We start from the raw sequence: 24898 nt of genomic DNA, 5'->3' as shown, positions 1-24898 counted from the left end.
ATGGTAATGATAAAGTAATAACAATAATGTAATTTTAATTTGTGTATTTCTTATTATGCATAAAAATGTTTAGAGACTTTGGTTTTTTCAAATATATTTACGAATTTAATATTTTGAAATCTGTTGCACATTTATAATGTCTGATAATTTTATGTTTCTGAAAATATTTTGCGCTTCTAGTCATTTTATATTTACATGCTGTTGATTTTCATATCGTTTATTCAAAGCTTTTGAGTTTGTTTAAATAGTAATTGTTTGTATATAAATTAAAAATATGTTGTCGCTGTAGAGGCAGAACGTAAAATATGCTGCAACGGGAGAAATAGTTACAAAAAATGAGAAACCCAGGTCCGATATTTTAAAACATCAATTTAAATAACCAAATAATTCATTCACACATACAACATGTGGCATATGGTATATATATATATATATATATATATATATATATATCTCCTTTAATATTAAAAATAAAAATTTATAAATAATGCATATATAAAAAGTGTGTATCCTTGTTGTTTTGTTTCTGCTTTTCTTTTTTTATTATTCCCTTATACTTCGCTGCATATACACGTTACAGGCCTATAGGTACAGACAGGTAAAGAAAATCGTGGTTCGTCAGCTTTTCTTTATTATCGATTTCGGACCAACAGCAGTGTCGCATTGAGCATTGGTTCGGCTCGCCAAGAAATAATGTACGGATATCTCGATTTCTCTTGTGCGAATCGAAATAAGATCTTGAGTCGAGACTCTCTTGGGATAAAGTACGCGCGTGAGAGAGAATCGTTCTCTCGTAGTGTCATCTCGTCTTACGTAAAGATAAAAAAAGGACGTGCACGGCTCCTCCGTGTTTTCTTCCCAGTAGGGGAAAACATGGGTGAATCGAAAGAAATTCGGTCTCATGAAATAAAATGGAATAATTTTTTTTTTTTTTTTTACATTTCTTATATCATTTTTTAGACTTTTTATTCAAAAAATATTTTGGTACGCGTTTAAACAAGTAAAAGTAAAATAAAACAATTATTTATAAATAATTAATTTGTTAAATAAAACGTTACAATAAAAATATTAAACAATAAAATTTAACAATAAAAAATGTAGTTGTAGGTTTTTGAATAATTTTATAATTTTACTTTTAGAAAATTTTAATAATTTTATAACTATTAAATATTTGCCAGTCTTTAATATTTTTATAATTAATCTTAATTCTGAAAAAAGATATAATTTTTTAATTTATTATTTACTTAAATAAATAGATAGAAATATAAAACAAATTTGAAAATATTTCCAAGAATTATGAATCTAACGTGGCACTGATTTCGAAGCCTAAGAAATCCCAGTTTCTTAAAATAAACCTCTTATAATTTTTTGCCCATTTTTCGCAAAGTCGCTTCTGATGAGCTTTGTGTATGTGTGTATGTATATCCCTAGAAAAATTCAAAACAGAAACGAAAAGGCTATCGATCAACGCGACTTAATATATTGGCATATCTGCGATACACTTGCAACAATGACTTGCGTGAACGAAAAAATTCGCAATTTTTCATGAAAATTGAAACGCTTTCACTTTTACGATATCTGCTTTTTTGATTGATGAGTGCCCGATTGTCTCGAATATACCGAAATAACCTGGCATCTTTGATAACGATTTCGATACCCGAGACAATGGGATAGTCATCAATCAAAAAGCAGATATCGTAAAAGTACACCTCATACTATCATAAAATATTGATACTGTGTCGCACTTTGGTATCATCCGTATATCTTGGTAAAAATATTTTTGGCGATAATTTTGTTGTCCGTCGCAACAAGGAAAAGAAAACCATCGAGTTCCACAAATAAAAATTTCCGCGGTTTCCGAATGTCGCGCGCGCGCGAAATTAATTTTCTCGATTTACTTCATTAAAGTGCAAGGAAAAAAGAAAACGCCGTTCCGAGGTTTCGCACGACGGTTCAACGGTGCCAATTGAAATAGAAAGAAAGAAACACGGTGGAATTTCTGATGAGGCTCGGCCGTGCAGCCTGGTCCGTATCGGTGGAATAATTAAGTACAAATGACACGACGCTCCTTGGATTTATTCTTCGTTTACTCGATACTGTTGCACTCACTCACGCCTAATTGGACTCTCATTCTTGTTTCAGTATATATTCCTCGGTACAATATAATACAACCATAATGATCGCAATAATAATGGTAATCATTATTAATTAATAATATTAATATAATAATAATAGTAATATAATAAAAATCACCATTGTCTTCACCATCGTCGTCGTCGTCGTCGTCGTTTCACTATAATGTTATAATATTTATACCGTATATGGGTATGTGTGTGTATGTGTGTGTGGATCCATACAATTAAATCATCGTATCGCCGCGAGTATAAGTATATAATTACAATCACTTATTAATATTCACAACTTAATAATCGTTCACCATTGTTCTCTTCTCCTTTCTTGCTCTAGAAACAATGCGCAATTATTGTGTTTGCCCCCGTTCTGCCGTTCGTCTTATCGCTCACGATCATCAATTATTAATCATTATTATTGTTGCTGCTTAATTGTATATACAGAAGAGGTATATATTCAATAATGTTAATTAATATTAGTATTTATAATAATTTAAGTTTACGCTTCACACGTGACTACCGTATGTGTGTGTGTGTGTGTCTCTTTGCGTGTGTTTATGAGAATTGGTGTTTCTAGAAAAAAAAACTCGACTCACTTCCGTTATCTTTTTCCTCCTTCCGCTTTATCCCCCCCTATTATTCTTATATAAGACCACGTGTATTTTTAAGAGTTTTCACCACAGAGTAAAATTTTCCGTCAGCATTCTTTACCTTCGACTTATCATATCAGAAAATTATTCTGTCGAGAGTCACTCTCGTACCAAAAAGTTAAGAGACTTGTTACATCGGATTTATTACGTATGATTCTCAAGTGGATTCCTCGAAAAATTCATTTAAAGCTCTCTAGATTTGTAAGAGAGCTCTCCTCTCAAAAATCAAAATTTGAGAGAGAATAAAGTCACCGCTTTCTCAAAGAGGTAAGATATTCCAATCTAGAAACTCTCGCGAGTACATCGGGACCGATAAAGTCTCTACGTCTACAAGAACAAATCCGGTGCCTGCCAGATTCTCGATGCCCCGATAGGGGATCGTCAGCGAGGAAACGGGCGACCATCGACGTCGGGATTTCCAGATGTCGATCGCTTCGATCCATTTTCATATAGGCAATCCGCCGACGCCGATTCTCGCGCCGAGGACGAGGCCGGAGTCGAGTGAGAGACTCCAAAAGAGTCACATAAATCGGTAGAAGTACATTATTGCTCGGGCGATTGGTTCTCTCCCCTGTCGGCAGGGAAAAATCACCGGGAGCATCGATCGGGCAGGCGTCTTGGTGGATCGTTTGGCCAAAATCATAATCGATCAATGCTAGTCTAACTCACTATGGAGCTCGAAATTCGATGCCAGTGAGACAAAGTTAAAAAAAAAACCGCTGAGTATGCGCGACGCGTCTTAATTGATATTTTAATTCAACTTGTCACGAACTGACGGAAGAAGAATCCCCTCGTCGAAAAGGATCTTGAAAATTTCCCACGTGGCAACGAAAAATCAATTCTCATCGACCGATTTCCGATCCTCCGCGTTTCGCGCGTGCGAAACAGGAGCTTGGAGGAAGAGCGCTCCATTTCTTCCTACGGCGTCACCGGAAGTGCCGGACTCGCGATGGTATTCCACCGTTGGCGTTTCCGGCGCTACGTTTTTTTTTTCTACGTACGAAGGAACGGGCTCGATAATTACCTAGAGATATAGCCTAAGTGATAACGTGGAACACTGCTCTGTTCGTGTGTATCCCTGTTTCTGTGTTTGTATGTTTTCCCATCTGTCTCTCTCTCTCTCTCTCTCTCTCTCTTTCTTTCTCTCTCTCTCTCGCTCTCTCACTTTCGCTTGTGTCCTAAAAACTAATTTGCTTTATAAACTAAGATGTCGCCTATACGCGATATATCTACCTCATCGCTAAGTTTAGCAACATGGACATTGTTATTTTGTTTCTTTTTATCAATCTCTCTATCTCCCCTTTTCCATCTCCCGCATCCCGTTCCACCCTCCCTTTGCCCACCCAAAGCTTCACTTTGTCGTTCAAAATATTCCATTTTTGTTACATATTAACCGTTCCCTTTATCGCGCTAAGAAAAAAGATTATTGTTTATATCATACACGCATCATACACGCATCATACGCGCATACACACATAAACGCTTACATTACACATACACACACTTTCTCTCTTGTTTTTTTAATCACGATGATGTTTCTTCCGGGTTTCTCCTCTTTCTTCTCTCTTTTTTTTTTCTCATTTATACTCTAGGTTCTATATGTATGTATATAATGTACGGATTGAAATTTTCCCTGGTTTCGGAAGCGATTTCGGCGGCTGCCAAGACGTCGACGGGATCATATCGCGAGTCGAGGACTCGATTCTGCTTCACGAACGCGCAATACGGTCGCGGTATCCTCGAATGGCGTAAAAACATCGAACGAGCGAGACCGAAATGCGAGAAGCGACAAAAATCGGGAATAAAATCGCGCTCGACGAAGGAACAGTTACCCAGGAGTGGATCAATTCAACGACGGAAAAAGCAAGAAATTGAATGAAGAGCCTGAGATACAACGCGATGAGTCGCGTATAGTGGAATAGAAATGAGAAAATGTCACGACTCATTAATTATATACAGTAATTATTAAGATTATGAATGCTCGCAAATGCGAAATCTTGATTTTCAATATCTACTCCTGGTTCCACGTTCCTGCGTCGTGCATCGTTAAATCGTTTATTGCTTATTAAATTTGATGTCCGATCTTCGAAGACGTTACTTTAACAAAGCGACAAAGCTCCAGACAGTCGTCAATCAGTTTCACAAATACAAAATGTTCAGAATAAAATAGGAGAAACTCAATATCGTCAAGGGGAGAGAGAATTAGTCTCTTTCACTACTAAAATAACGTCTTCGTCTTTAGACTGTCTCTATTCTTATCCCCTATCGTCTTTCGGTCTCAAGTGGTTCTAACAAATGTGGTTTCTCTTCCAAGGGTGTCAAGAAGGCACGTGACTGAAAGATATTTTCGCTATTCTCTACAGTCGTTTTCTCTCGCTCGACGATAAGCGCGCCTATCGCCCCCATTTCTTCTTCATTTTTCTTTCTCTTTGCCACCGATATTGCGCGTTCCGAGCGCGTCCGCCGCCGCGGATTATAACAATCGTATACAGTCGTGTTCTACGTATTGAGAATAGTGGGTTAAAGTAAGTTCCGATCCGATCGCGATTGATTTGCGATCGCCTGAAGAAACGCGCCGGGAAAATCGTCGTAGCGCGGCTTTTTAACGAGACATCACACACCGGGCGGATACATCCCTCCCTCCCCCCTTCCTCCCCAGCCTTTTCGCTATACTTTACTCCTCTTTTTATTTTTATTATTATCCTTGACTATTTATTATGTTACTTTACTCGTTATATCGTTACTCGCTATCGTTTATTATCCTTGCTACTACGCTTGCTTTAACTATGGAAACGAGAAGAACGTGGTACGCGAGCTGCCACAACTACGGTATGTACGTATGTGTATCTATATCTGTGTGTGCGCGCGCATATATGTGTGTGTATTTTATGTGTCAGACTGTCTACGTCACACACGCACACACACAGAACGTTGATCGAGGACAACGTCCTCCGGTGTGATCCGGGTCGCGCCACCGCCACCCCCCCCATCGTTCGCTTCGATAAAAGTTTCCGAAACCGGGCAAATATAATTATCACTTCGTTCTCTCGCTCGCTCTCGCTCTCACTCTCTTTTTTTTTTACATATCCAAAAATCTTTAGAAATTCTGTCTTGCGGTATATATAGGTACAAATATCGCGGGGAGAGATTATCGTAGCGAATGTTATAAAATTCTCAGTTTTTTCTCTCTTTCTCCCTCTCTCTTTCTTTTTCTTTCTTTCTTTCTCGTTTCGCAGACGGGAAAGAAACGTCGCAAGCGATTTAGCGATTCTCGAAAGTGATTTAAAAGATTGTGCTGGCTCACAAGAAGGAGCTGGACGAAATTTCATCAGGAATCACATAGTTCACCGAGTTTTCCTTCAGCGCGCTCACTGTGTGAAGAAAAAAGCTTTTTGCAGCTTGTAAAATGGAAAAATGGTTGTATCTCTCTCTCTCTCTCTCTCTCTCTCTCTCTCTCTCTCTCTCTCTCTCTCTCTCTCTCTCTCTCTCTCTCTCTCCCTTTCTCTCATCTCACATTCTCACCTTCAACCGCATCTCGTCTTCGCCTTTCGGAATAGCTACAACTTTTTTCTGAGTTCTTTCTTGCATTTTTCCCTTTCTTTCCTGTTTGTTTTTTTTTTTCGGTTAATTTCGACGAGAATCACCCTGTGAGTACACGCACGAAGGGCCGCAGAAGTTACCCTGTGTGCAGGTGCAAATGCCCAAGAGATATAATCTGGGTACGCATTTTTTTAACTGCTAAGTATCGTCCGCTGATTAAATATAATTGACTTTACTTAACGTGCATGATGGCGGCGAGGGCCATAAAATATATCTCTTATGTGTTAACGCGTTCGTTCTCGGGGTTGGATACGTGCGCAATAAATTTGCGAAGTGGTTGGGCGGAAAAGATATAGCTAGTCCACGCTAAACATCGAAATGCCACTTTAAAAACAGAAGAGAAAGTTGGCGAAAATCGAAAGACAGACTAGATAGAAATTTTCATTCTAGGAAATTGCTCTAGGAAAAGAAACACTGTTATTCAGAAATGTCGTGCGAGATATTAGACGAATATGATTTTTTTTCCTTAAAGACTGTCTTTAACAGACAATCCCAAAAATTTTGAATTTATTGTCTAATTAGAATTTTGTGTCCAATCCCCAATTATGAAGATTGAAGAAACATAATTACATAGAATGATCCTTTCAATTAACTTATGTTTTACGGGATTAACACCTAGAACGCCGGGAAGATGTTGCGTTCGATTTTCATCTTAATCACATTACTTTCGATGAAGTGTGTTATTGCAAAATACAACAATCTGTAGATATACATTTTTGACGACGAATTTTTTAGGCGCGTAGAGTAAAAAATAGCGCGGCGAAAAGATGCCAAAAGTGTTGTAATGATACTCTTAGTTTCGTAATGAAGAAGCTCGTTCGTAATATGCGTATATGAGACATGTACACAGTGATTGTTAAGACGCGAAAGAAATGCGATGATGGAAAGGGATGTTCGTCGTGGATCTACAACGCGACGACTAGCGACAACTAGCTGAATTTGTAAAGATTTTTGGCGCACTACTCTGAGCTTCCGTACACGTGACAAAATCGAGACTCCGCTTATTTGCAGCACATACTTCATAATTTTTAACCGTGTGTGTGCGATACAATTACGTGTAATTAGCAGTATCATCATTAGACTTTTTATTATAATTAGTGTTACAAAAGCTTGATTATATTTGGATCGGACTGTAGCAATATATTCACATAACTATCGTCGTGGAAAATAAAAATTTAACGTTTACATTATACAATTGTTCTTCACCATCATTCATCGATTCGCTATTTATTTGTAGATTCTCCTCGTCGATTCACGTAATAAATACAATTATTTTATATAATTATCATCATTATCATCTTTATCAGCATCATCGGCTCTCCCAACCCAGTTCACTCTCGTCCATTATTATGTACCGTTTTGCGATATTCTAGTCAAAAAAGTGTTTTCTTTTATATCATATTCCCCTATATATAACACGAATCACACGATCTATTTAAAAGAAGAATAATAAAAAATCAATAAACATTCGGCAAAGATTCACATCTTCGCAAAACAAACTAAGCGAAAACCGTCCCTTTTCGCCGCTTTCTATGCCGTAATCGATTGCAGTTTTATTCCACCGATTATTGCGTCGATTTTACATCGAATTCTCTCGGTTACTTCACCGATTGCAAAATATTAAGCACCGTGAGTTTTACATCGCGCGACACGTTGTACGCGAGATTGCACGAGAAGAGAATAGTAACGTTTATCACGATACTACTCGGGTACTAAGGGTATAATCGGTAATCCCGGGACCTGACGCAGAGATCGAGCGTTGTGACATTGCGCTACCTTATCCTTTTTCTTTCTCCCTGTCGATTTGATAAAATTATTTAGCGTTCGCCAATTTGTTTCTTACTTGACTACGAACCTACGAATATAATGAATCGCGCATCTACTGGTACTGATAACGACCGAGACGAAAGCACACAGAGCGGAGATGCAAAGTATCCGAACGAAAGGGGTATACGCTTATATATTATATAAAAAAAAAATCTGTATCGCGCGAGATCGTGCGGACACTCTCGTTCACACACAGCACTAAATTCACAATAATCAATTATTATGTACAAAAAATTCTATACTCCATCGATCGCGTCTCTTTCCTTTCGCAATCGGTTTTCGAGACTCAACGTGTAACGGCGTCATTTCTTCTATTTCTCTTGCGCCTCACACACACGCTTCATTGCATTACGCGGCAATCGCGGCATGCATATGTCGTACGGAGCCACATGAATTAAATATTAACAAATATTACCTAACTTATATATTTTCCTCGCGACTTCCAGCGACTTAATAAAACGAAATCCTAAGGATAGCCTCGTCCAGGTGATCGCCCGTTACATCCGCGACACGAAGATCGAGCGATTATAAACTCTGTAATAAATTTTCCTTTACCTCTTTACTTTGTTATCTCTGTACCCCGTACTCCAAAAGGGCATAGGGTATGTCATGTTAAAAAGTTACAATACATGATTCAGATTTGTGTGTTCCCGTATGTGCTTAACAATGGTAAGAAAAATATATAGTATATGTTGCTCGCACGCAAACTAAACACGCTCGACCGGTCTTTTCGGAAGCTGTAACGGGCGATCGGTCACTTAATCCTCCGGAAGTTAAAGAACGATCAGTTTCTTTTCCGACGTTTGTAAAACTTCATAACGGTATCACAGGAACGATATTTCTACATCGTTTCTCTTTCGCGTCAACTTTATTGCTATGAAATGCACGGCAAACATCGTCCGTGATTACAGGACGATCAGAGAGTACGAAACGACATCCGCTTTCAGGTTGCAAAGCGAATAAATTTGTACCAAAAGGAAAGTCAAGTAGACGCAATGAGGAATCGAAATAAAAATACCGTACTGTAAAACAAGGACTTAAGGGTTCCCGGAGGTGTTCGAAGAGCTCGCGTTGATCGAGGAAACGAATAAACTGAGGGGAAGAGAGAAGATACTCGTCCAACAACCCAGGCTGGCAGTAATTGAGGAGAGGGACAACGCGCGTGATAATTTCTCTTTCATCCAGGCAGTTCCATCGCTCCTTTTCTGATCCTCTTCTCTGCGAACTTGTCCTCCGACCCTGAAGATCTCCCTTATCCGAGCTCCATTGCTCTGGTAAAACGTAAAGAAAGCGACAAAGGTGTCTTGAGTGTTCCGGTGGCACCTGTCAAAGGTGCCGCATGGCGGTCGCGAGTCTCGCCCGCCGCAGAAACGTTTATCCAAGTCCACCCAGATCATTCCAGGAGAGAGAAGATCGAACGGGGGAATCGTTAACTGATCATCTTCGAGACTAGTTTCGTCACTTGATCACATGTGCTGCCAAAAAGATTATGATTTGTCTCCCCTGCGACACTCGACAGAGTAAGCTTCTTCCCTTTCCATGTTTTTTCCCACTTGCATTTCTTGCCTTCTCGAAGAAGAAGGAGACAGATTCGTGGACGTCGATTTATCTTCTTTCTTTTCTTCGTTCTTTCTACCCTTTTCTTACTCCGGTTTCCCCTCCCTCTCTCGCTACGACGCTCCGGGGATATCCAGGCGGTAGGTCAGCCTATCCGGATGCTTTCTCGATGAAAAGGGGACCGTGGATGGGCTGCTGTTCCGCGGTATCTACCGACTCCCAGCGCTCTCTGACGACTGAGCGACCGCCGCGGGATTGTGGCTTGTCTCGTACTCCATTACCTCTTGATAGATCAGCTCCTTCCACTGGTCCACCGTGTGTTCCCTCTCGTCCACGCTATGGTCATACGGACCTGGTGCGGGCTGCAAAACATATCAAATTTTCTTGTGAATCATTGAATAAAACGGAGATTAACAATCAATTTTGTATTTCATTAAAGCAAATGGAAAGTACATTTTGTTAAGAAGAGTTATCGATATTTCTTTATTACGTAAAAAAATAATTGTTTCTTAACTGTTTCTCATAAAATTTATTAGAACTATATTTTCCATCATTAATATTTTAAATAAGCTATTTTTTTAAAGATGCAAAAAGATTTTAATGTAGTTTCTCAAATTAAATCAGTGACTATGGTGAATCCTGCGGTCTCCGGAGAAGACAGTACGATTCGAAGCGACCATCCATTCACGCGATCAATCGATAGAGCCTACTTACAGCATTGACTTCCCCCTCGTCGTACCAGACGTTTATGTAATTGTGCAGCAACGCCTCGTCCACGGAAATGCGTCGCTCCGGATCGATTACGAGCATGCGCGACAATAGATCCCTGGCTTGGCTCGCTAGAAGAGGAAGTAAAAACCGTGAAAGGAAGAGTCAGGGGGAGGGCGAGGCAAGGCGATGACAAAAATGCGGATAATCTCGTCGTCCGTGCGTCGAAAACGCGCGCGTCCCGCGATCAATTTCGCGACGCGGAGCGTCGACTTGCTGACCTACTCACCTTTTAATCTATTGTGTTCCGAGGAGTCCGAGGGGAATAGGACGTCCGGAAATAGCCTCTCGAAGGGATAGCCTGGATATCGCGGCCTGTTCTCCACGTAATTCCTGACGGTCGGCTGCAGTCGTTGCATGAATTCCTGCGCCGGTGTGCCAAGTTGTTCTGCAGATAAGAGCAACTATCTTATTTTTACAATACAATAGCAGTCTGCAAGAAGAGTCTCTTCGCGATTATACCTTTTGTGATAAAAAAAAACATCGAGAGAAATCTGTAAGTACCACGATTAACTTTATAATAAAAATTATTAAGGAATCATGTAAGGTAATCATGATTATCCGCTTATAATAAAAAAATGTCATAGAATCTGTAAAGTATTCATCATAATTATTCCTGTGAGATGAAAAGTATCAGATAATTTATTAGAATTAATTAGAATTGCCCTTCCAATTAAATAAATTAAGTAATAATTAATGTAAAAATATTGCCAAGTGTCAATGCAAATAATTTTGTAGATTCTATTAAAATTATTTTATATTTTGTTTAACTCCAAAGACACGTAGAATGAATTATAATAGCACATACATAACATCATGAAATTTTATTCCAAATTTAATTATGTTCTCCATAATTTAAAATCTTAAAATTGAGTTTTATTTCATAAGATTTTATTAGTATTATAATTATCATTATTATCGTAACGGAAAACGTAGCCTTACCGATTATTTTGTTCCACTGGTCGATGTGATCCGTGCCCGGGAACAGTACGCCACCGCGTATCATCTCGCCCATGATGCACCCCACCGACCAAATGTCCACGTTCTCCTTGTACCCCATGCCCAGAATTACCTGGCAAGAAAAGACGAACGCTCCGAGTGAGCGAAACGGTCGAGCTAATCGGGAACAAATTGTGCGAAAAATTACAAGAGGATTTAACTCACCTCCGGCGCCCGATAATACCGCGTGACGACGTAGGGCGTCATCATGAATGTGGTACCGGCGGTCCTCGCCAAACCGAAGTCGAGAATCTTCAACGTACAGTCGGATTTTACGACGATGTTGCTTGGCTTTAGATCCTACGCGGAAAAGAGAACCGAATTTTAGAGATTCATCTTATAGTTTGAGAATCGTCAGAGAGGTAATGATATAAAACATTGATAATGAAAGTCAATAACGCGAGAAGATTCGAGCGATTGATAATAATCGCGAAACAGCGGGTATAGCGGCGAGTCAATCACGTTCGAGACCGTTCCGGTTGTATGAATTTTAATTTCTGGCACGTTAATTACGCAGGCAGTCCCGCAATCGTTGCGCCGCGTTCTCACTTTTAATGAGCGCGACGCCGGTTTTAGCTATTCTATTATAACGCGCGGCGCGCCGGGAAATTAATCGGAACGACGGCAGGTTATTTCTTTCGCCGGTGGGACAACACAGCAGCCAGGGGGGCCACGGAATGCAGAAATGGTCGTCGCTAATGAATCTCGTTACGGTAGATTAAATGGCTCCGCCCGTTATGCAATTTTCATTGGGGCTGCAACGCGCGAATAGCCGATGTCACCCACCCTGTGGATAATGCCGGCGGAGTGCAAGTGCTTGATGCCGCACAGCATCTGGTAGAGGAGGTACGACATGCGCTCGTGGTCCAGATCCATCTGGATCACCTGGCATAAGTTTGCGTCCATGAGCTCCATCACCAGATACACGTCTTGAAACTCGTCCAGCGACCGTTGCGGCGTGAACGCGTTCAGAAGACCGATTATCTGCAAGGCGATAAGTCGTAAATTGACCAGTCGACTTCGTCTCGGAAATTTTTGAACAATTATATTACAAATATTACGAATAATTGCGAATAAAACTTGCCCTCCTTCTGCTCCTTTCTCTCAGATTATTTAGAATTCAGATTATCTTTCTCGAAATTACGTGAACCTATTTGCGTTGTTGTTCCAACACCATCCAACATATCTCAGTTATGCTCTTAACAGCGAATTAAAAGGAATGGGATTGAAATGAATTTCCACAAATTAAAACCGTTGACTCGATTAGAACATAGACTTATGCATTCACCTTACTTTTAATTTCTATTATAATCTCTCGATTTACAATTTCATTAACAAAAACTACGCTCTCAGAAATTATTTGACGACAAAAACAAATTATAATTGCGAGTACAACGAAGAAAAGTAATGGCCGGAAGCTACTCGCGATGTATTGTTTACGTTCACTTACATGACAATATAGTACAAAGCGCTCAATTACAATTTTTGCGAGATAAAAAGTACGCTGTAGATGTGCTTAATTCAGCAGCAAGGCTTCATTAATAAATATTAGACATTTATATTTTAAGCCAATTTAAGAAAAAGACATTTATTGTACGTATGCAGCAAAGAATATATGTATATGTGTGTCACGCATTGCAAAAAACAGACGCAGTGGAATAAAATTAGAAGAAAGAACTTACGTTTTTGTGATTGACCAGCTTCATGAGCTTGAACTCTCTGTAGGCCCTCTTCGCGTGTGTCACGTTTTGAAAAGGTCTGGACAGTTTCTTGATCGCCACATTTTGCGCAGTGACGGTATCGTACGCCGCGCTGCAACAGAGATGGAGGAGCAATTGAAGATTATTCGATCATATACGCCTGACCGCGCGATGTTATCAAGCTAAATATACGTTAAACTCAAATAAATAATTAAAACTGAATAAATACTTCGTCGTTTAAAAATTTATATATCTAAAATTACTTTATTTTAGTTATAATAAGTCTTAGCGTGCGCCTATATCCCGTCTGTGTGCGGCACAAGATTCGATCAGATTTCTAATTAGTAAAGTAAAAAATATAGATTCATATTATATCATTTAATAGAAACAAAGCACACGCATTTTATTAGAAAAATTTCTCGTTAATCGAATTAGGGCCGGTTGTTCCAACCTGTTGGTAATCTAACTAAGTTAAATCATATGTCTATCTTTGTAAAGGATATGTAAAGGATAAACGAAGACATGTATATATATATGATTTAACTATTAGTTAGTTTACTAACAGGTTGGAACAACCGGCCCTAAATGTGGAAAACAATAAACTCGCACATAACTTAATTTGAAGCAAAATATATAACGAAAAATAGCTACTAAAATGTGAGGGAATACTACTAATGGGAGCGCAAAGGTCAAAAGATATGCACCAAGTTTTCAGCGGTGGCTGCTGCGAATTAAATGTACCTGGACGTGATATAAGCGCTCTTCGACGTAAAATTTAATTATATTAAAGTCAGTGGAAGAGAAAAATAGACATTCTTGCAGCGTATGATCCATCATACGGGCCGTAGATTTTACTCACCAGACGATACCCTGAGCGCCGACGCCACGCGGTACGACGTCGACGTATCTCTCGGGTATGCAAAGCTCGGTGTCGCCGAAAACGTGACGACGATAGCCGCTCCGAACGTTGCTCGTTTCCATCGCGTTCGTCGCCATCGCATTACCTCTTTTTAAAATTCTCTCTTTCTCTTTTTTTCTCTCTTTCTCTCTCTCTCTCTCTCTCTCTCTTTCTTTAGCTCTTAGACTCGTGGCGGTTCTCGTGCCTTAACTTAGGTAGTGTATATCACGCCTCTAGCTACCAAACCAACGACACAAGAACTACAGGATACAGGAAACGAAAACGATCAAGCCGATCGCGGCAACGGAGAAAATTTATCGTCGCCAGGGTTCGGCGACTTTCTCGCGGCCAAAAGCTCGTTCTCAGCGCGATTAAACGGCGCAGATTACGAGCCCGTAATAAAACTCATTTATTTTTGTTAATATCATAATTTATTAAATAAGAAAAGTAAACTCAACAATATTATTAATGTTATTAATTTACAACATTAAACAATTAAAATTTTAAACTTCTTTTGAAGACTTTTTTTTTCAAGTATAAACATATAAAAAGCTTTTTATTCTTCTAAATTTATTTTTTGCGAAACAAGTCGCCTAACAACGTAAATTAAAATACATCTGCGGCGGCAGACAGTGAGAATTTTATTTTATCACTTATCACAAAAATGTAGAAACTTGTCGAAAAATATTAAATTGTAATTTGCGCCTCGCGTTACAAAACGCGTCGCGTTTCGCGGAAACGTAATTTTTCTCCGTCGACCGCTGCAACAACGTCACCGACAGCAGTCTCAAAGGACAAACGAGCGAAATGTATAACTCATCTTGGAACGAGCTCGAGTTAAGCTCGTCGTTCTACCTGGCAAGATCTCGTTTGCTTTCTCTTTCTCTCTCTTTCTCACTCGATTTTCCTTCGAGAACAGTGTCGCGCGTGTTCGCTTGATGGTCGGAACCATCCATACAATCTAATCTTGCGCTTTTGCAAGATCGTAGCATGTATTTTGTATTTTGCGCCAATGTCAATCGCGTGTTAATTAGTGGTGCAAGAGTGTTGGATGGATCCAAAAACCATGCAAGGATAAGCAATAAATCGGCAAAATAAAAAAGAAATATAAAGTAAAATTAAAATCACTAATAAGATTGCTATGATACAATTGAAAAATTTTGTCACTGAATAATTACTATTCTAAATTATATTTTATACATATAGTTAAAATATAGTTCAGACTATTACACACACGGAGAGAATTTTTTGTTATATTTTACCCTTAAATTCACTACAAACTTGGGACAACTTGGCAACCAAGGAATTATTAAAACATACAAAAGACATTTTACAAACAACGTGATAAAAATTGCCAAGCAGATTGGCAAATTTTGAAAAATTATTGAAATTTCCTAGATATATTTGAGTAAAATTAATCAAACATATTTTATATTTTAATGTAATAGATATTAATATTTTTTATTATGGTAGATATTAATCAGAATAGCTCGCACACATTCTTGGTGGTACATGTTGTCCCACAACTACCATGATTTCAGGGTAAATTTTAAGAGAAAATTCCGTGCATGTATATGTCTACATAGAACCTCCTATAAAAAATTTATAAAGATAAAAAAATCGATTGTGCAACAAAAGAATTGAAATAAATATGTCAATGTTTATCGAGCCGTAAACACTTCATACGTTTCTTACAAGAAACGGTAATTTTAAGCTTCTCTGAAAATATCTATGTATAAATAAATAGCTTTGAGATTTTTAAATTTATAAAATTAGCAGCGCACATTAGACATTAAGATATTCACATCAGACAATCAGATATTAAAAATCAATCTACTAAATTTTTCAGGCAATGTTTCTTGGTATTGTGCTTCAGATTTTAAATTACATCGTGAAAGATTGATTTCACGATCTAAAAATACTTTCGCGGTTGTTCGCTCAACTTTAAGTACATTTGAATATGAATGATAATTATCAGAGAGTCTAAACCGGAAAAATAATGAGCGTCGCCAGAAATATGTTGCTAGAAAGCACTTGAAAGGCATACTTCCGTCGAACATGTATAATCGTAAGTATGGATGGTTCTTCACGACAGAACATTACCTTCGTCCTACCTTTCGAAATGTCGTGTTCACGACCGGGACCGTTTCCTCGTGAGAGAAATCGCATTCGACGGCCGGTTAAACGCGATCAAACGCGCTCAGAGATCTCTCCCGCTCCTCCTCAAACATTTCTGTGTACCTTGCAGCTTTAGGATAATGGTAAAAGCCACCGGGTATATTCTCGCAGGGATTTCAAAAAATCATTAACCCTTTCCCTCCGGAAAAGTCTGTGACTTCAAAACGACGTAGCGCATCTGGGCTCTTTACAGTAAGCTTCCGCAGTACAAATTGTCACAGTTCTGCAAATCGTAAATAAGAACTGCAACGCTATAAATTTCAGATAATCTCTTCTTAAAAACCACGACAATAAAAGAAAAGACACGATTAAAAACAAATGAATCGATACAACAGTAGCTTGACCCACTTTCTAAAAGAAACTGAGAAAAGTAATCTCAAAAGGTTGAGAAAACGAAATATAGATTGATTTCCCGAATTCTTCAAAAATATGCGTTGTATTGAAATGTGATCTCTTTTAACAGTTATTAAAGTCGTAAAATATCTGAATTACATTGATATTTCCATAAATTCTTAATGATACATTTCAGTAGGACGCAGAGAAATATGAAAGAGTAAATCATTTCTTTTGCTCTCTCTGAAATAATTTCGGAGAGAGAATGTGTGCATTTTCTTTCAAAACTTTCAGAATATATTTAATCTCCGAGAAACGCCGCCAACTCGAAATACTCTTCAGTGGCATTTTACAGCATCATCTCGATCCCAGCAATATCGAGATACCTTTCGTAACTACGAATTTCAATGGATATTTTATCCTCTCACAAGAGATCTTCGTTATAACATTTTCTTTATCCCTAATATTTTATTATATTAAAATAAAAAGGGCATCGCCTGATTTCTATAATATTATTTTTTTTTTATAGAATAATAAAATTTCAACGTTAGCAAAAATTATCTCCGGTATTTCTGATAACGCCAGGATTCATGTGCAGGTCACAGATTCCATCGTGAATAACATCCGGCCGTCGTTAGCCGATTTCCTTTCGCATCCTGACCTACCTTCCATGCGCGCGAAATCAACCGGCCTTTTTTCGAGAGCCAAGCCTAGCTCGCTCCTCGAGGGACGAGGTAAAACGAAAAGGCCCCTCGCATATTTTCCGTAATGGACCACGCTACGGCAGAATTTTTATCGAAAATCGATATTCCGCATTCCCCTCGACCGTCCGTTCGTCCGTTCGTTCGACTTACCTGCATACCACGGCCACCGTGTATTGTTCGAAATTGCGCTTTCTCGGATAATGCAGTATTTCAGTTTCTATCGGACGTCAAAGGGGAGACACGTGCGAGGGATGAGAAAGGCGATCCACGATCCACGGAACAATTATCATGATGGATCCTGGCTTATACCCGTATACGATCGATAATATTCGTCGTGAATTTCAACAATCTTCGAAGTGCGGTCGGAACAAAAATCGACTGACATTAACCCTAACATCACACTAACACGTTGGTAGAAACTAGAGCGAAGAATAAGAATAATGGCCAATTTGCGAAATCGTCAGATCTACTAAAAGAACAAATTAAACGGTATATAATAATTTGCTACTAGATTCTATATCTACTTCATCAAAAACTTGAGAAAATCGACGTTGTCAAAATTGGGAAACTTAAATTTAAGTAATTTTCTCTCAAGTTTTTAAGAGCAAATAAGTCATATAAAAAATGCAGAGAACATTCCGATTTTACTATTTAGGGGGAGTCCGGGAGACTTGACCATAGAGGAGAATTGAACCACTTCAAATATCTCGTTCAAATTTTGAACAAAGAGCTCAATCCGAGCACGTGACAACATGACGCTTGGTAGTGCGTTTCGACTGTGAGTGAGACAAACGTGTTTTAACGTGCTCGGATTGAGCTCTTTGTTCAAAATTTGAACGAGATATTTAAAGTGATTCAACTCTCCTCTATGGTCAAGTCTCCCGGACTCTCCCTATGTCTCTATACTAATTATATTCTAATTCTAGTTTTGGATTGTGATACTTTTAACAAAGGGTCGCAATTACAGTGAATATTCACAGTGATATCGCGAGAGACAAATCATATATATTTAAATTCAATGTTTTAAAAATTAATCTGCAAAATTAAAAATCAAAATATATAAAACAAAAAAAAACAAAATATATTATATACTAATTTAATTTTTAATTTCGATTTCAATCCTTCGTCAGTTTCTTTCTTCTGTTCGTATATCTTATCGAATCTTCAATGCAATCTCATTATACTGTTACGATCGTATTACCCTCTACCGATTGTTGCAAGATCTAAGTACCACTCTGAATATCCTCGAGATATGGAGGGAGCCACGACAAGAGATCTATGGCTCGGATATTCACGAGAAAAAGAGAATGTCGTCGAGACTTAATTTGCCTCGTCTGAAGATCGGGTATCGACGCGGCAAGCACGACGACGACGAGGAACGAGGAACGCCGTGAAACTGTCGTCGAGGACGATTTTTCCGACATCACGCCGCCGGCTTACAAGAAAAGGGCGTTCTCTGTCTCTCGTCGTCGTCGCTCCCCGTCGTCAGAAATCCGCGTACTCTCGCGAAGACATTCTCCCTCGTTCCAAATCGAATTGCCCGATTTACTCTGCCGCCCCGTTTCTCCGCGCGCCGAACGGTGCCGCCCGTTCCCCGTTGCCGTCGATTCGGGTCGGTCCTCGAGCGCGAGTATAAGAGAAATCGTAAGTTAATCCTCTTTCCCCCCTCGAGATATATGTCGACGTAGCCCGGCTTCAAATCCACCTCGAAACTTTTACCTCTGATGGATGCTGGCATTGTTATCGGTTGTATACGTAGCTTGAAAGCGGATGACGTTATTCTATCTAGGAAATATCAAGGCGGAACGTGTGTGTAATAAACATCGCGTGTGATAGATGAAACTTTTCATTCTGCGTATTCGATATTTGACGTTCAGATCAGTGTACTTTACGATCGTTCTCTTCAATTTTGCTATTTTTCGTTTTTGTGTAAAGTCGTTTGAATACAAAAGGAATTGGGGTTTCACTGAGAGTTCCACTGATGGGACTTCCAGGAAAAATTCACCGGTTCGCGTGACTCGCACGTGTCTTTCCTTAAGTCTAATAGTCTAATGGTCTAAGAGTCTAATAGTCTAGTAATTATAAAAAGAAAACGTCGAATTGCAATGGCTACTGAATCACTCACCAGACTATCCCCTGCGCGCCCGATCCGATAGGCTTGAGGTTTTGATAGCGCTTCAGGATGGTGAACTTGGTGTCCCCGACCTCGACCGTGTAGAACATGGCGGACAGCCGGGTTGTCATGTCAGGCCCCAGGTAAGGCATGCGCCTCGGTGTTCGTCTCTCTTGCTGATGCTGCTGCACCTGAGCCGCCGCCTGCACCTGCACACCGTCCACCCCGCTGGAGCACTCCTGGTGCACTCGACGGGGACTTACGCTCTTAGCCACTTTGGACGCGAGATTTCCAGTGCACCCACGGAATAGTAGCGGCGACAATGCAGGCGGGTGTTCCCGGAGTGCGCGGCACCTGATGCGAGTGCCAGGTCAGACCGTTCCTCAGCGGCAGATCGCGCCTCAGCACGCTGCTGCCCGATGAGTCCTTACGTAGCCCAGAATTGTCTGCAACGAGAAAAGGATCGAGGCGAAAGTTCGCATAAATCTGTTATTTCTAACAGCTAATTGTTAAATCGATATTGCTTGCCATATTGATCGCAGTCGCGAAAATTATATGAATCTTCAAAATGTAATAATTCACGACAAACCGAAATAACTGTTACCGTTTATTTTGATTTCACAGTAACTTTGATAACAATAGAGCGGGATTTTGCTATCAAGAAATTAAAACGAAAGAGAAAGAGTGACCTGAAAAGTGTGGACATTTTACATTTAGAGAATTTCACGCAACAATCTAATAATAATTTCTCTCAAGGACGCGGCAGCAAAATGCACGCGACATTTGCATAGCGGATAATCGAAATTGTATCATTTGTATAAGCGCGTGTCAACGTCATTTACGCAGATCTGTGCGTGACTGATTCACGTGTATAGTAAACAAACATTAATCAACGTTGGAAAACGCGACGTAAAGTCAAAGGTCGGAAATAAGTTCGTTATATTTCGTCACGAGAGCGAATTCATTCTGACGAGAAAAAAGAGACGGGGACTCCAATTCAAATCGAATTATAATTTGGATTTAGATGAGAACAAAACATCAGATGTGTCCAAATTGGATATCCGGTATGTAGATTAACACCAAGATTTGAAATAAGTCGCGATGTTTCAACGACGCTCGTGCCATGCATTCGAATATATGTATTCGAGTACTCGCTGGAAACCATTTTAATGTTTCCACAGCTCGTGCATAAAGCCAGTTAGAACCCGCCTTTGAGCTCATTGTTGGATCAAGCCTCAAGATCCAGCGAAGATCCACTTAGGATCTACCTAAGATTCAGCCAGGATCCAGTCTGAATCTAAAATGGGATCCAACTCTCTCTCCAAGTTTACATTAGAAAGTCAGGAAGAGTCCATTTTATGACTTATACTATGCAAAATACATTTTATATTTTCTTTAAATTATAGTTTTACGATTAGCATACTGAGTTACGGTTTTATAATCAGCATTTCTGAACAAATATTCAAGTAAAAAAATGGCATAATTTATCGCCACTTTAGAATTTTTTAAGAATTAGAAGTAAAATACTATATATATACCATTAATAATGCACAAAGACATTAGATGCGTTTGTTTCAACTCATCTCACATATTCTATACCTAATATGTATGTAAGCGTTATAAATAAGTTTATTAATAACTCTATGATCACATATCATATCATCAATCATAACAAGATATAATTTACCCGATAAAATCATAACTCGCTTTTGTTCACCGAGGAAATCTGACGTATCACCGAACACACTTAATACAACCAGTTTACATTGTTTGCAAATATTCCTTTTTTAATTTTAATCTCGTGTATCACGTCAGCAACGCAGAAAGAAAGAACAAAAGTATTTGTTATCTTTCAATTTTAAAAGTCAGCCACTCGTCCATTATTTTTTTGTTGAAAGTAAGAGAACCGTTACGAAACAAAATGTTTATTTGTTAGTAGAAATTACGTTATAAGAGCAACGAAACACGGTGCAAATGCACAAATGGAATCGTATCTTATCTCGACCTCCTACATTTTTTTTCGGATGGACAGAAAATTATACAACATGAGGAGCAGCTATCAAGGTAGTCGGTAATGAATTTTATAAAACTATTGTTTTATTCTGTTTCTGGACTAAATTCAACAACTAAGAAATAAGAGGATAAATAAAATAAGAAATTTTTAATAATAAAATTTTGAAAGAAAAAACTATAAACTTTAATATTGAATATGTCCTTTATTATAAATCTGTCAAACAGCATTCAATTTTACCAAATAAATAATTCACATTTATTAAAAACAAAATTAATAAGAATAAGATTTACATTAAACAAGATAATTCAGCAAATGTAAGTAGTAAAATTGAGAATTGCAGGGAAACATATTTAACGAGATTAAATGAATAAATGCGTGAATAAATAGAAAGAGGCAGAGACAGATGCAAGCGTACTTGTTGATAAAAGGATTTTGCGAGAAAATTATATTCTCAGACAAGAGATTAAAAAAGAAGTGAGAAAAGAGAGATGTTGTTTTATTTTCCTGAAAAGTCTCAGAATAAATATAACATCAAAGATATAATTTTTGTATATAATAACTAAGGAGTTTAAAACAGATTTAAACTCTAAAATCGGCCAAAAGTATATCTATTAATTTTGGCATCGTAATTTAATGTTATAAAAGAACTAATGTAAAATTTTCATTATTTTATTAATAACAAAGTGCTATTAATAATACAACTTCCTATTAAATATCCGATAGCTAAAGATTTTTTAAATAAGGGAGCAGACGAGCAACAAGATCTAAGTATGTGACTAAAATTAATTAAATAAAGATTTAGCAACTTACAATACTAAAACAGAAATAAGAATTTTGAATGCAAAGGCTAAGCAAGAAGTAGATTAAAGCGTTGAACGAAGATGGAGCGTCAAAGAGAAACTTCCTAACTAAAAGAGAGGAAGACAAGCAAAGATGTTTTCATCAGCTCGCAGAAACCAGCGCTCCATCAGCGAAAACCACAGCGAAAGGGAAATGAAGAGAGACGCGAACTCAAGGAATTCCATCAACGGGCGTAGCAGCGGCAGCTGTATAAATCGTTAAAGATAATAGTACCTGTCGCTGAGACACGTGATAGGGAGGGTGGACTATCTCCGTGGCATCTCATTTCGAGTGATCTGGGTCGTCTTGCCGCTATACATCGTTGTCGAAGACTACAACCGTAGAGAATCCAGCATCGCTACAATGTCCGTCATCGTGAACCCTTTGCGATCCGATCGACAGGGCGAACACACCACTGTGAGCGAATAAGCGGTCAAGCTTTCGAGCTTTGTGTGTAACGCAACTAACCCAATTGTATCTCGCGTCAACGCGTGGATAATGAGAACTCAGCCCTGTCAACTGAAGTATCGATCGATATAGAAAGAGAAAAAAAAAGAGAGAAAAAGAGAGAGGAAATTGACAAAAATGTATACGCGCTTGTAACTTTACTGCGACATAGTACAAGGAAAATCAATTAAATCCACTTTGTTAAAAAAAAAGCGACAGCTCGGTGCCGGGAGATGTATTAATCATTAACTATGCGATAAGAAAGTCTTTCAAGTCCCTATTTGTAAATAGCTTTGTTTGCGCGTCAAAACGTTACAATTTTTCCTACCTTTAAATTATTTTCATGACTCTCTCTTCTAGCTATTTCAATATAATATAAATAATTCTTTATATTATTTATCACAATTTTAATATTGAAATGGCAAATCATTAGATCATAATATAATGTTAACGTGTCGCAATTCGGTCGACGACATGACATCTCCGTCGCAGCGGCGAATACTTTCGCGGGAGTGTTTTCGTGCGCGCCGATATCTCTTCTAGCACCTCGGGATTCCCCCGATTATTTATAGCGACTGTCGCAGACGTAGACCGACAACGACAACGACGACGACGACGCCGCCGCCGCCGCCGCCGACCGACGCCGCAGTCGTACTCTTCGTTGGTTGCTGCTTGAGCCAACCACCTTCCATCGTTCGCCACCTGCTATCAATTACGTAAACACGTCGATGAAGGCGCAGGCCTCTAAAGACGTCTTTGTGGAGATAAAAAAATCATTGAGCCATGGCGATGCTTGTAAGATGCAAAAACGTTTGATCGAGATCTATTAAAAGCTGTAGAGATGTTCGGATTTCGAGAGTTACGAGGATTACCAGTCCGAGCTTTCGAAAGCTCGACGAAAACACTTATTAAGGATCTTGAAATTACGGAGACATTCGAGATTGAGGATGAACGAGATAGAATCGACACTATTTGATGAAGAGAAACAAATGATAAATTGCAAAACTTTTAGCATCTTGGGTCTTATCGACGTCTTAGTCCTTGAAGTGTAGAGTTACGTTCGAAGTAGTGATCTTTAAGTTTTAAGATTTTTAGGGGTCAAGGTAAGCGCGGTTTAACCCAGAAGTGTTTCGTAAACCTGAATATGCTTCGGTTAATTTTTGTGCTAGAAACTTAGAAAATATCACGTGCTAGAAAATATCACGATATTTAATTCTAATCAAAATATATTGTGATAAAACATTTAATTTTTACAATCGCTTTCTCGCTCGCGAGTAAACTTATCGCGTTTTGTATTTTCAGCCATGACGATGAAACATGATTGATGTTGAAGCAAACAAACACAGCAGGATGGAAAACAACACGCAGCCGAAAAAAGGGTACAGTATTATTTTCTCCGGTTCCGGAAAGCACTGAAGTCCTTTATAAAAATAACAAACTCCGGTGAATAGAAATACAAGAGGCTATGGAATTTTTACATACTTTTCAGCTTGGTGTGCTTTGTCAACTTCATAAATTAAATAAAAACTCCGCGAATAGAGAAAGTGGTCGCTCACTTTTACAGAGTTAACAGTTCATAGCTAGTACTAACAAATTCGATGTCAATTTTTTCCCGCTAAAAATATGAAGAGAATTCACCTTTTTTCCAATTAATGACTCTCGAATTAAAACAATAAATTAAAATTTACCTAAAATTATACAAAAAGTAAAATATTTTGTCATGGTTTCTCAAGCTAAAGACCATTTCTTAGTATGCGACGTGTAATGTAAAAATTATTAATATTTCCGTATGAAGAAGGTCGGTTTCCTATTTGGATCCCATGCAAAGATTGTGCCATTAATTTAATGGTTGATCCGGCAGGAGAGGAGACACCTTCTATATAAATTATTATACGATCTACGCTTCATTTTTCGTCTCGACGGGACTTCGGGTTCAAGTTAGGCGTGTTCCGAAAGCAACTCGCGTGACGGCCATTGTCGCGCGACCATAATTCAGCGGATAAGACGCGCGGATTTAAGAGAGTTCAGCTTCACGACGTCTCTCGCGCCGGAGATGATTTAGCGCGCGGAGGGCCGGATAGCTTCTCGTCTATCGCGCCTCTGATCTATCGCATTTAGGATGTACTTACAAGAATATACAC

General features: G+C 38.7%; 2 protein-coding genes across 3 annotated transcripts in view; both read right to left on the bottom strand.

Moving 5' to 3' along the window:
* Positions 1 to 518: 518 nt before the first annotated feature.
* Bsk (mitogen-activated protein kinase dJNK) lies at positions 519 to 19754 on the bottom strand. Of its 2 annotated transcripts, XM_077417694.1 has the most exons (9): positions 19469 to 19610; positions 14090 to 14365; positions 13213 to 13342; positions 12317 to 12514; positions 11696 to 11830; positions 11474 to 11603; positions 10761 to 10919; positions 10478 to 10602; positions 519 to 10125 (listed from the first exon to the last, which is right to left on the bottom strand). In XM_077417694.1, the coding sequence occupies exons 2-9, from the start codon at positions 14224 to 14226 to the stop codon at positions 9973 to 9975; spliced, it is 1167 nt and encodes a 388-aa protein (XP_077273820.1). In that variant the 5' UTR covers positions 14227 to 14365; positions 19469 to 19610; the 3' UTR covers positions 519 to 9972. The 2 variants fall into 2 exon arrangements, with proteins under 2 accessions (XP_077273820.1, XP_077273819.1); XM_077417693.1 differs by lacking the exon at positions 14090 to 14365 and having other exon boundaries at positions 19469 to 19754.
* The window catches only part of LOC143903733 (uncharacterized), a 94384-nt gene continuing 89004 nt past the window's right edge, over positions 19519 to 24898 (bottom strand). The window contains exon 5 of the mRNA XM_077417594.1: positions 19519 to 19902. Coding sequence (XP_077273720.1) covers positions 19724 to 19902 — 179 coding nt within the window. The 3' untranslated portion in view covers positions 19519 to 19723. The remainder of the gene's footprint in view (positions 19903 to 24898) is intronic.

This window comes from Temnothorax americanus, unplaced genomic scaffold, assembly GCF_048541705.1.
Source record: "Temnothorax americanus isolate GAGA-0224 unplaced genomic scaffold, ASM4854170v1 Scaffold5, whole genome shotgun sequence".
Taxonomy (NCBI): Eukaryota; Metazoa; Arthropoda; class Insecta; order Hymenoptera; family Formicidae; genus Temnothorax; species Temnothorax americanus.
The sequence above is the reverse complement of the archived record's forward strand: the minus strand, read 5'-3'. Positions and strand labels throughout refer to the sequence as shown.